Source organism: Pseudorca crassidens, chromosome 3 (genome assembly GCF_039906515.1).
Source record: "Pseudorca crassidens isolate mPseCra1 chromosome 3, mPseCra1.hap1, whole genome shotgun sequence".
Taxonomy (NCBI): Eukaryota; Metazoa; Chordata; class Mammalia; order Artiodactyla; family Delphinidae; genus Pseudorca; species Pseudorca crassidens.
In genome coordinates this window covers 117,443,233-117,456,011 of record NC_090298.1, presented here as the reverse complement: position 1 = coordinate 117,456,011, position 12,779 = coordinate 117,443,233, and the positions used below count along the sequence as shown (strand labels likewise).

The window sequence follows — 12,779 nt, the reverse complement described above, 5'->3', positions numbered from 1 at the left end:
GGGGATGGAGTGATTTGGAGGCCAGCGATCCCACCCTGGGCCTTGGCAAACTTTCAGTGTGTTGAAGGGCACTAAACTCTTCTGGTCTAGGACAGGGATTCTCCAAGGCACTTCCCCTTCAACCAGGTAAGCAGTGATTTGTGCTTGGAATTACTAAAGATCCCAGAAGGGCATAAATTTGTGAAGGGTTTTTGTTCCCAGGAGTGTTTCTCATCAGGTGCCTTTACCTAGAGCCCAGTCCTGCACAACCTTGGGATTAGACTGGCAGCCCACTGGGCTGACCCTAATTCCCAGGGAACCTCTGCCCTAAGACTAGGTCCCCGGATGGGCCCAGATGAGTCTGATATTTAAGACCAATCATCCTTAAGTTTCTCTATCCACCTCTTGCCTGACAGTGAGGGTCATTCTTCCCTCCTCCACTGGGCACCCTGGCTAGTATATGTCCTGCTTAGGAATCTAGAGCCACAGCTCAGGAAAGGACTGAGCTGACTTTCTCCATGTGATTTTTATACAATCACATGTATATGGAATTAGTAGCCCTCTTGGTGCATCTGGGCCCTCAACATAGAGAAGATAAGAGAGCAGGTTAACCAATTTTAATGGAACCAAAAGATTATACAATGAAATTTTATATACATTCACAAAAAAAAAAAACATCATGCAACTTTTTTTGGAATTGTAGAAAGCGAGCAGTGGAGAGCACATCCTTGTGGAGATTATTCTTGGGGTTGGAACCAGAGATTAGTATTTTGGTCTTTTCACTTCAACCCTGCAATAGAAAGAGAAATGAGCATAAGATCAATACACTAAGCAGTTCTCACCAGTCTCACAGAGGAAGAATGCTGCTGCTCACCCATCGGCTTCCATCTTCTTCCTCTTCTCAATGATCTGCAAAAAGAAGTTATAGTTGATGGTTATGCTGCCAGTCTAAGCTCACCTGAGACCCAAGGCTGACCTCTCTCCTACTTCCATGGCTCTCTGACCCACTGCCTGTTCCTGAATCTGTGGGCCAGTATCTCCTCCCAGCTGAAGCTCTCCCACCCAGAACCAGTCCCACTTACCGCACTAATCTTTTTCCATTGGCGATCAAGCTCTGCTTTGTCATTGGTTTCCTTAAAGCGCCTGGTTTTACGCCCTTCAGACATCTTGATGCCATACTGAAATGCAGCCCTGAGGGAAAAAAAGGGCAGTTGAGGGAAGAAGGCATCCGAGGTTGAATAGCAGTAGCTAGGTGTTCCCAGGAGACCCGGTGAGCAGAGAACCGATTTCAGAGTGTTTCAGCCAGACTACACCCTCTAATCTGCTGTGGGATAGTCCACCCCCACCACCATCCCTCTCCTCACTCTTAGCTGTATTTAGTACCAAGACTCACTTGGGCAAAGCCTCCTTGTTGTTCATATACTCGCTGTATTCCTCCTGGGTATCAAAGTCCCAGCGGCCTAAAGGGCCTTTCTTGTTACCCTGTTGCAGGACAGAATGGGGGGCAGGGAAGGAAAAGATGTCAGTGGAAATGAGATTTTAGCCCTTGATTAAAGCCAGGCTCTCCCATAAACCCAGGTTTTATCATTCATAAATCCTACCCTAATAAACAATAATAAATGTTAACTGTGTACTTACTATGTGCCAGGCATCATTCTGAACACTAAACATGTATCTTATTTAATTCTCTCAAAAACTCTATTAAGAGAGAACTATAGTTCTCTCCATTTTTCTAATGAGGAAACAGGAAAAAGCAGTAAAATAAGTTGGCTTGGTCACAAAACCAATACCTGGCAGAGCCAGGGTTAAGCAAGGCTCCAAGATAGAATTAAACCATGCTATTAAGCATTGCAGTACAGAGAAAACAAGGAAAAGTATATGACACTTCTTCACCCTTAATGGTGTTAGTGTTTGTTGGTGTTTTTGTTCGTTTGTTTTTGTTTTAAGGCTTAGAGGAAAATGTCAATCCTGGCTAGAATAAAACTCAGTTTGTTTGTTTGTTTTCCAGTTATTTTCTAAAAACTGAAATTCCTTCTTCCCTTTCTACATGTGCACTAAAGGCCTGCTTACTCCCTAGGATGGAAATCAAAGCCTGGCACTTTACAGAAAATAAAAAGTAATATATTTATGGCCCTATCTCATTTTTTGACTTTGTACAGATGCTTTAAAACAGTCAAGCTGCCCAGGACCCCACAATGCTTCTGTTCCTATTGCTGCAGCTGAAGGAAGATGAGGCCCAGGAAATGAAACAGATCATTTGGGAGGAGGGAAGGGGATATGCGCTAAAGAGTAACTGTCCCCACCCATCCTTCCAGCTCCACACCTGGTCCATTTTGCTATAATCCACCTCCTCGTCACTGTCCACAGCCATGTCATCCATCCTAAAGAGAAGCAACAGTTAAAGAGATGGTGCAGACCCAGACTCCTATGGTTCATGCAGAAACCTACCACTAACTAAGAGGCTATATGCCTAGGAACAACCACCCCTCCTAGGCCTCCCACTCAGAGCCTAACAGAATACTTTACCCAGTAAGAAGTACCCCTGGGTCCCAACAAATCAAATTTACACCTCACTCCCCCCCCCACCTTGTTCTGCAATCATCCCAGCCTCCTTCTTTGTAACAGAGTCTCACGTACGTGGCTGGGTAGCACTCAGCATAGCTATTGGACATGCCAAAGAAATCTCCCAGCTGCTTCTTGTCTTCTGGCTTCTTCAGCATATGTTATGTTAAAGAAAATAATTCTCCCAATAGCAGAAAAACTTCAAGCAGGAAGGGCCAAGGGCTAGAAGCCCCAACATGAAAACTCTAAGGAGAGGGCTGTGAACATGAATGAGTCCTCTGAGAAAGGGGAAAGTCATGACTTCATCCTTGTCAAAATTCAGCACAAAAGGGAAAGAGCAAGATGGGGGTGGGGAGGTTGTGGGGAAGCAGGGAGGCAGGTGGAGTTGGAATGAACACGCTGAAATAAAGGATATGATTCAGTGCCTTCCCAGCCAGCAGATCCAGCAAACTTTTCATTGATCGACTTGATCAGCTCCTTGGCGGATCCGGGTCCTGGGCAAAAGAGAACTCTGTTCAGACTTTGAAATAAGGAGCTTACAACCTCTTCCCCACAACACACTTCCCACCTGTGCCTTTCATAACAACATTTTTTAAGCAACAGAACCCTTTAGCTAACAAAGTTTTAATCAAATTCCAATTCAAAATGAGCTACTCTGCTTGAGATGCACTAGTGTGCCCAGAATACTGTCCACTCAACCTGCCCCATGTCTTCAGAACCCCACAGCTGGGAGAATTATATCAAACAGAGCAAATATGCCCTGCCCTTGCCCAGGAAGACAGACAGAACTCCAGACTCATCTTCTGTCTATTCCATAAAGCAAGACACGGATCTTCCAAGAACCCAGAACTAGGAAGTCCCCCAGTGCCCCCCTTGGCAACTCTGAGTTCTGGGTCAGACTCTCAGCCCAGAGGAAAGCAGCACTGCCAGAGCCAATGCAAGATGCCATGGCTAAAACTCACCTTTGTCAACATCCATGGGCTGGAAAGAAAACAGAAACTGAAGTGAGTGTCACCAGGAGGGATGCCCACTCATCTCTCCCTCAAGTTTGAATCAATTCCCTACCTTACCCCCTGCCCCCATTTCCAGGATGGTTCCTACCCTGGATTAACTGACCCAGTTGCTGCTGTGAAACCATGAGCCACCTACATAACAGAGGGGTTCTGTACCTGGTTGGGCAGCCACAGAGATGGGCAGCTCCGCCACCTAGTGCCCGGGACTACATCTCACCTCATCGTCCACTTTTGGCTTCTCAAAGTAGCTGTGCCTCTTCTTCTCTTCTTCTCTCTCTCGGTCCCGCTCCCGCTCTCGATCGCGTTCTCGCTCTCTGTCACGGTCTCTGTCTCTCTCCCGATCACGCTCCCGTTCCCGGTATCTCTCCCGCTCCTTGTCTCGAGGTGTCTTGGTTGTGGAGGGCACATAATCCCCAATGTCTTCAAATATACTAGGAAAACAGAGATCCCTAGCTGACAAGGTCACACAAACTTCCATTTCCCCTGGCCATTTCTCCAGATTCTCACACCAAGGCCTCCCCCAAATGCCAAAGACAGGAAACCCAGAGGCCCTTCCTCCCTCAGATCAGGGGTCAAGGGCTACGATACATACTTCATGTCAGCCTCAGGGGGTTTCTTCTCTTCCATTTTCCCTGTAACATAAAGAGAGGAGTGAGGAAGACACTCCTGAGTTATTTCCCACTCAGCCTCACCATGCTTTTCAGTTCTCAATGCCCTTTTAAACATCTTCTGTTTAAAAGATGGGACAACAAAAGCTACCCCATACTCCCCCTCCTCAAGCCTCAAAACTGACCACTGCTTCCTGGGTGGGTCAAGCAGACAGAACCTGGATGTAACCATCCCTTGCTAATGCTCCACTGCTCCCATTTTTCTCTGGTCCCCAGGAGCCTCCCAATGTTCTGGAAGCTCCAGGAGACCTTGGTTCCATCTCAGATGCCCCTCCAGGGGTAAGGTTTCTCTCCCTAACTCTCCAGATTACCTTTATCTTTCTTTTTGAGCTTCTTGTTGCGGGTACCCTGCCTCAGGTAGGAAAGGATCTGGGTGAGCTTGCTGATGACAATGTCATTTGTGGTCAGTGTGGTCTGGGCCTGAAAACCCCCAAGGAGCAAGAATGTTATCCCACTGAGCAGGACTCTCTTCATTTACTCATTCATTTACTTAACAAATTAACAAATTAAAGGATAAGTGAGAATTAAGTAGGTGAAGACAGGGAAAGGAGGTGTTGTAAAAGGATATTCCAGACAGATGAAACAGCATACAACGGCCTGGGTCATAAGTAAATCTAGTACATTCAAGAAAGCCAGGATGACTGGAAAATAAACTGGGAAGCATGGTAGAAAGAGGCTGGAGAGGCCAGGAGTTACAGAGCCTCACAAGCCATGATACAGACTTTGGCCTTGGGATTCCCTGGTGGCGCAGTGGTTAATAATCTGCCTGCACGGGTTTGAGCCCTGGTCAGGGAAGATCCCACACGCCAGGGAGCAACAAAGCCCGTGCACCGCAACTACTGAGCTTGCGCTCTGGAGCCCGCAAGCCACAACTACTGAAGCCCGCGCGCCTACAGCCCGTGCTCCGCAACAAGAGAAGCCACTGCAACGCGAAGCCCGGGCACCACAATGAAGAGGGGCCCCCGCTCACCGCAACTAGAGAAAGCCTGCACACAGCAACAAAGACCCAATGCAGCCAAATATAAATTAATTAATTAAAAAAAAAAAAGATTTTGGTCTTTATCCTAACACTAAAAAACCATCAAGGGGCTTCCCTGGCAGTCCAGTGGTTAAGAATCCACCTTCCAATGCAGGGAACACGGGTTCTATCCCTGGTTGGAGAAGTAAGATCCCACATGCTATGGAACAACTAAGCCCCTGCACCACAACTACTGAGCACGTGAACCACAACTATAGAGCCCGTGTACTGCAACAAAGATCCTGCAAAACTAAGACCCGATGCAGCCAAAAATAAAATAAATAAATAAATATTTTTTAAAAATAAACCATCAAATCTTCTAAACCGGGGGCAGGGCACATATGGGAAATCTCTGTACCTTCCTCTCAATTTTGCTGTGAACTTTTTTTAAAAATTAATTTATTTATTTATTTCTGGCTACACTGGGTCTTTGTTGCTGTGCGCGGGCTTTCTCTAGTTGCAGCTAGCGGGGGCTACTCTTCATTGCGGTGCGCGGGCTTCTCATTGCAGTGGCTTCTCTTATTGCGGAGCATGGGCTCTAGGCGCGCAGGCTTCAGTAGTTGTGGCTCGTGGGGTCGAGAGCGCAGGCTCAGTAGTTGTGGCACACGGGCTTAGCTGCTCCGCGGTATGTGGGATCTTCCTGGACCAGGGCTCGAACCCATGTCCCCTGCATTGGCAGGCAGATTCTTAACCACTGCACCACCAGGGAAGCTCTGCTGTGAACTTTAAACTGCTCTAAAAAATTATCTTAATAAAAAAAAAATGACAGTAGTGAAGGCAGAAAAAAAAAAAACCTTCTAAACCATGATGAGAAAAAGTCATGCTGTTAAATGATCACTCTGGCCATGTGTAAAAATGATAATGGAAAAGGGGACGGAAAGATGTGGGGAGTGGTAACGGCTAAAGGGTACAGGGTTTCTTTTTGGAATGATGAAAATGTTTTAAAATTGATTCTGATGCCGGTTGTACAATTCTATGAAAATACTAAAAGCCACTGAATTGTACACTTTAAAGGGGTGAACTGTTTGCTATGTGACTTACATCTCAACAATACTAAAAATAAATAGAATATTGGAAGGGAACCACAGTGGAAGTGGGGAAACCAACTAGGAGCCCCTTTTAATAGTTCCAACAAGAGATGATGACTTTTTTTTTTGGCCATGCTGCACAGGATGTGGGATCTTATTTCCCCAACCAGGAATCGAACCCATGCTCCCTGCATTGGAAGTACAGAGTCTTAACCACTGGATCACTAGGGAAGTCCCAAGAGATGATGGCTTAGACTGGAATGTTATTGTGTTGTTGGTGGAGACAGAAAAAAGTGAATGGATTCAACTGAGATTTAGGAGGTTAAAAGGTGGGCAGAACTTGGTTAAATGTGGTAGATGAGGCTCAGGGCAGAAGTGAAGCTGATTCCCAGGTTTGAGGCTCACATAGCAGGCTCTCGGGACTTGGGTCACTCACCTCCATGGTGGGGCAATCAGCTTTGCTGCGGATGAGAGTAGTGGGGATGTCAGTGTCAGCATACTCATCATCCAGGTCTACCACATAGGCCATGCGGCCTGGAAGAAACAGCTCATTCCGCTCATATGCTTTGCTCTTGAAGAGCATGCGGTAAACATTTCGGCCTACAAAAAAGAGAAAGAGCAGCAAGTAGCCAGTGAGAAACTTCTACAATAACAGCTACTGTTTACTAAGTGGTTACTGTGTGCCAGCCACCATGCCAAGTGTTATGCTTGCTTTGCTTCATTCAGTCTTCACAACAGCCCTGTGAGGTGGTCATTATTATCTCCTTTTAGCTGATAAGAATACTAAGGCTAAGAAGTAAGGGTTTTACTACCACTTAAGTCATATGACTATTGCAAGTCCTATAGCTACTAAGCGACAGAACAAAGAATGGGACCCTGGCCGTTTAACTCCAAAGCCTGAGCTCTTATCCACCCTTCCTACATTGCCTTCTCAAGGGCACTATGTGCCTAGCATTGTATTAGGCCCTGTGAGGAAGAAGGATGAAGTTTAAGGTAATACTGATGAAGATGGGAAAAAATAGCTCTACTATATGCTCAGTGTGATAGGCATGTTGCCATGTATTATTTCTCTTCGTCCCAGTAATCCCATGAGGTGAACGTTAACCCCATTTTTGCAAGTGGACAAACAGAAGCTGAGAAGTTAAGTTGGTTGCACCCAAAATCACATGCTTAGTGTGATTTCATTACAGGATTCAAATGCAGGTTTCTGAATTCTGAGTTTTTAATCAACAACCATGCTACCTCCCATATGGATAAGCCCAAATCTGAAAGAGCTTCCAACCTAACTGAGGGGACATTAGTAATATATATGAAATAACTAAGTCTACATCTGAGTTCTATTAGAGTATTTTGTGCGAAGTAGCTGGTTTGGGGACAAAAAAGAGATAAAAGTAGATTGAGGGAAAGGGGAAGCATATTCCATCCAGAGCACTAAATTCCTTACAATTCCCCTGGAATGCAGAGCCACTAGTGTAGAAATTCTGTACTCACCCAAACGTGTTTTAAATTCTATTTTATTTTCAGGATCCTCATCTTTCCTGAAAAGACAAAAAGAACATTTTTGCTAAATGTGTTCCTACTTTTGGCCCCTCCTTTCTAAACTCTCAAGCTCTCCCTGATGTTTATTTACTTGGTTTCCTTCTGGGGCTTTTCCATCAGTTCTTCCTCCTCTTTCTCTTTGCTGGCAATTTCAGCTCGTACCTAACAGGAAAGCAAGTAAGGTTTAGACATTTATTCACTTTACATACCCTTACTGAACACCATTATACCACACTGTGCCAGGAACTAAGAACTCAATACTGAACAAAACAATATAGTCCTTGCCTAATGGAGCTTATAAAAAGAGAGACAGACAAATTAAACGATTAAACAACAAAGTGTGATAACTGCTGTAAGTAAAACAGAAGAGCTATGCAAGGGTGCAGGTAGTGGGAGGTGAGGAGTGGGGAGACTTAACAATACACAGGTGATCAGGGAAGGTTTGTTTACCCAAGAAGATAAAACTGAGGCTGAGACTTGAAGGATGAATAGCAATTAGTCCTACAGAGGGGACACCGTTAGTTCTTTTACATGGTCTGAACTAACAGCAGTCTCCCTCCTCACCCCAAAAGGTGAGCATTCAGCATGCTAGTATTACTCTCCATCTACCAACAAAGCTCACCTTCTGAAGCAGAGCAAAATCCAAGCCTTTCACCAAATGGGTGTGTTCCATGTCACCACCCAAAAATTTGGACTCCTGGATCAACTGTCTTCTCTTCTCTGCAGCTGATTTGTCCCTGTAGAATGAAAGAGGCCACATAAGAACCATCCTTTGTGGGTGGCAAGTGCCTCTTGAAATGGCTTGGCATGGGGAAATGGCTTTCCAGAGCAAGGAAAATGTGAGGAAGAATTCATACTGCCATTGTATGACTTTGCAATGCTGAGGGAACCATGCCCTGGCCCACTCGGTACTCACGCCTCAGCAGTGGGGCCCACAGCCCTGTAGTTAGCTGTGGTGCTGATCAGCTCTGTTTCCTCATAATCTTTGTTCACTCCATCCCGCCGTTCCTTGGCACGGTCCCGGTACTTCTCTGCTAGTTCTCTTTCTCTCTCAATTTCTTGTTGGCGAAGTTTGGCATAATAACTGTGACCAGGGAAAGGCAAATGTGTAAGGCTCAGCAGAACTGTTCCTGCCTGTTTCCCTATACCTTCACCCAACTCTCTATGCTGAAAGCTCATATATATCCTCATAGAACTGCTGGCCACCTCTTGATATTCCTCAAAAGCAGAACTACAGCATCTCCCAGCTCACAGATACACTGTTCTAATGCCACCATAGTATACTCCATCTGTCACTTCAGAATCCTTTGATGTCACCTAACTCTACATCACCGAGTCTCTACAAGTATGAGACTTTACCATACGGCAACCAGGAAGTCTGAGTTTTTATCACGTTCCAAATATCACCTGAAAATATATCATTCCTTGCCAGTCCTCCTCAAGAAAAGAGAAAAAAGCAAAGTACCAGGTCTAGGAAGCTTAGTATCATATAAATAATAGCAATGACAATGATAACTGACGGCAGCCAAAATTAACTGGGTGGTTACTATATGCCAGGCACTGGTACTAAGTGTTCACATGGACTATCACAGTTGATCCTCGTGACAACCTGATAACAGTTATTATCACTATCTTGATTCCACCCATGAAAATACTGAGGATTAGAGAGGTTAAACAAAATGCCCACGGCATCCAGCTAGAAACTGGTAAAGATGAGATTAAAACACAAGCTGACTCCAAAGCCCTAAACAGCCATTCTAAATATCATTCCTCTCCACTATGAAAGCAGAGACTCTCAAGACAAGAAAGGAAAACCTCAGTCTCTTGCCTCATAACTAGCCCCTACTCCTTTTCCCTGAACAGTATCCACCATAAAACCCAACACTCTTCCATCCTTCCTTTACCTTTTCTTTTTTCTCCTTCGTGCAGCTGGATCTTCATCCTCATTGTACTCCCTTGGCATCCTAGAAAAGAAAGAAATTCACTGATTGCAAAATATTGCCACAGCCCCAGAAACCCCAAGAAGTGGCTTTGAGGACTGAAGAAAGGCTTAGAATACTGACCACAGCAATAGCTGACCAGTTTCAATCAGGCAGAGATCCATGTCAATATTTGTAGGTGAGTGGTTCTCAAGCTTTAGAAAGCATCACAACCACCTGAAGGACTATTAAAATTATATATTCTCAAATATCTGCCCTAGAATTTGAGTCCGTGGGGCTAGAATGGACCCAGAAATCTACTTATTTAAGCACCAGCAGCAACTCTAGTACAAATGGTCCATGGAACATACTCTGAGAAAAAATGAGATCCCCATGGGACTTCCCTGGTAGTCCAGTGGCTAAGACTCCATGCTCCCAATGCAGGGGGCCCAGGTTCAATCCCTGGTCAAGGAACTAGATCCCACATGCCGCAACTAAGAGTTCACACGCCACAACTAAAAATTCTGCATGCAGCAACTAAAAGATCCCGTGTGCCACAACTAAAACTCGGCACAGCCAAATAAATAAGTAAATATTTTTTAAAAAATGAGATCCATACAGCATCCCAGTCTTTCCTGGAGCTTCAATCTCAAAAGGCAGGGAATCAGAACCATGGACCTCAAAAGAGAACTAGCTTTCCAGTTCCTAAGATAACTAGTTCAATAAATTTTCCATAGGAAGGAGATGGGAAACAGATTGGATCACCCCAGAACTTACTCATGGTGACGTGACTTAGAGGGTGGTGCAGAAGCAGGTGCAGCCCTTGGGGTCATGAGAAGTTTCCTGAAGTCTTCATTGGTGAGTTTTGATCTAGAGGGCGAAAATTTTAAAAATTAGTACCCAATAAGAATTGGAAAAGGAATATGTAAAAAATATGGTTCACTTTACTAGAAATCAGAGAAAAACAAATTAAAACAAAGAACATGCCACTTTTAATGCATCAGACTGTTAACGATTAAAAAGTTTGATAAATTGGACTTCTCTGGTGGCACAGCGGTTAAGAATCCACCTGCCAAAAAAAAAAGGTTTTCCCTGGTGGCGCAGTGGTTGAGAGTCCGCCTGCCAATGCAGGGGACACGGGTTCGTGCCCCGGTCCGGGAAGATCCCACATGCCGCGGAGCAACTAAGCCTGTGTGCCACAACTACTGAGCCTATGCTCTACAGCCCGCGAGCCACAACTACTGAAGCCCGCGTACCTAGAGCCCGTCCTCCGCAACAAGAGAAGCCACCGCAATGAGAATCCTGCACACTGCAACGAAGAGTAGCCACTGCTCGCGGCTACTAAAAAAAAAAAGTTTTATAAATCAAGAATGAGTGAGAGGATGGGACTTCCCTGGTGGCACAGTGCTTAAGAATCTGCCTGCCAACGCAGGGGACATTGGTTCGAGCCCTGGTCCGGGAAGATCCCACGTGCCACTGAGCAACTAAGGCCGTGCGCCACAACTACTGAGCCTGCGCTCTAGAGCCTGCGAGCCACAACTACTGACCCCGCGTGCCTAGAGCCCGTGCTCCGCAACAAGAGAAGCCACCACAATGAGAAGCCCGCGCACTGCAATGAAGAGGAGCCCCCGCTTGCTGCAACTAGAGAAAGCCCTTGTGCAGCAACAAAGACCCAATGCAGCCAAAAATAAATAAATTACTAAAAAAAAACCCAACACAGGTGGCAAAGTTGATATATAGACAATATATCACCGATTAATTTTAATATTTTAATTCACAAAGCAATGATGTATTTTACTCAGATATGAATGTGTGTACACAAATGCATTTAAAAAGAGTAGGACAAAAAGATAAGTGTAAAAAAGGTAATGGTGGTTACCTCTAAGAAAGGGGATGGAATTGGGACGTTATCAAAGACAACATTACCCTTATTCTGATGTTTTAATTTCCTACAAGAATTAATTCCTATATAACGTGTAATTAAACATCAATTTTAAAAACTATCACTCTCCCTGCCATAATTTCCCCTCTAATACTCTTATGCAGTTGGCCTGATCCAGTTAAAAGTTCACAAAGATAAAGAGCAAGCGGTATGATTTTTTGGTCATCCTTGCTGACAAGACATTCAGAATTCTTTCACCACCACCACCACCACTTTACTCATTACCCAGCTCATTCCCATGGTTCTACATCAAAACACTCACTGGTGGAAGGAGTGAGGATCGTCCACATCATGGCCATCTGGGGCCAAAGGGTTGGAGAACGGCTCGCCTAAGAAAAGGAATTGATGTTAATTTAATCAATCTCTTTAGAGTCAGGTCTTGTGCAAAGGTTGGGGATCTACAGACGTCTTTTCCTGTAGTTGAGTTGCTCACAATCTAGTGAGGAAGAAAGGCAAGAACATCGACACTGACAATACAGGGTAACAAGTGCTGAAGTAGGAAAATTCAAGGAGCTATGGGAGCTCAGAGGAGGGGGCCCCTAAACCAGCGCTGGAGGATCAGCAAAAACTTCTTGAAGATGACACCTAAGATACTACACGAAAGATAAATTTACGGAACCAAAAATTAAGTGACGGGGTCTGGGGGTGGTTCACAGATAAATCTCATCTGTCGTGGGTTGGGGCAAGGACAAGATTGAGGGACAGTCTGGAGCTGCCCGGCCTCGCTCGGGGCCCAACTGCTTCGCCAGGCTACAAGCGCCACATCCCGGCCCGCCTCCACCCTCGCGCACACAGCCGGCTTAAATTCTGAGGCCAAAATAACGCGCCAAGTGTCCCGAGTCCCGCGGGGAAGAAAGGGCAGATGACCCGAGCCTTACTATCTCGCTCCGGCATTTCGTCCGCGGTATTTCAACCCACCAACGACCGAGGACCCTACAACAACACGGCAACGACAGGCGACTGCCCACAATGCACCTCAAGAGTCCACCCACAGTGCCTTTCGTGCCCCAGCTTTTCCGCCGCAACAGAGGGCGGAGAAATCCGAGTAAGAGTTGACCCGCAATGCTTTTATGGCATTGGCTAAACTTGGTCCCGCCCCTTACGCCAGCCA

The 12,779-nt window shown here is 45.5% G+C and overlaps 1 protein-coding gene across 1 annotated transcript; it reads right to left on the bottom strand.

The window, feature by feature from the left end:
- Positions 1-581: 581 nt before the first annotated feature.
- IK (IK cytokine) lies at positions 582-12,708 on the bottom strand. Its single transcript, XM_067731974.1, has 20 exons — positions 12,547-12,708; positions 11,931-11,997; positions 10,504-10,596; positions 9,712-9,771; positions 8,724-8,891; positions 8,430-8,544; positions 7,899-7,969; positions 7,760-7,806; positions 6,705-6,868; positions 4,534-4,642; positions 4,147-4,186; positions 3,772-3,985; positions 3,504-3,522; positions 2,957-3,035; positions 2,617-2,697; positions 2,303-2,360; positions 1,373-1,461; positions 1,062-1,170; positions 854-888; positions 582-769 (listed from the first exon to the last, which is right to left on the bottom strand). Exons 1-20 carry the CDS (start codon positions 12,560-12,562, stop codon positions 742-744), a joined length of 1,662 nt encoding a protein of 553 aa, XP_067588075.1. The 5' UTR covers positions 12,563-12,708; the 3' UTR covers positions 582-741.
- Positions 12,709-12,779: the final 71 nt, after the last annotated feature.

Excerpts from the sequence above, each read along its gene's own strand:
- IK (XM_067731974.1), bottom strand. Across the intron at positions 2,698-2,956 it reads GGCTGGGAAGGCACTGAATC|GCTGAAGAAGCCAGAAGACA; the intron begins ATATCCTTTATT and ends AACATAACATAT. Across the intron at positions 770-853 it reads AAGAAGATGGAAGCCGATGG|GGTTGAAGTGAAAAGACCAA; the intron begins GTGAGCAGCAGC and ends TTTCTATTGCAG.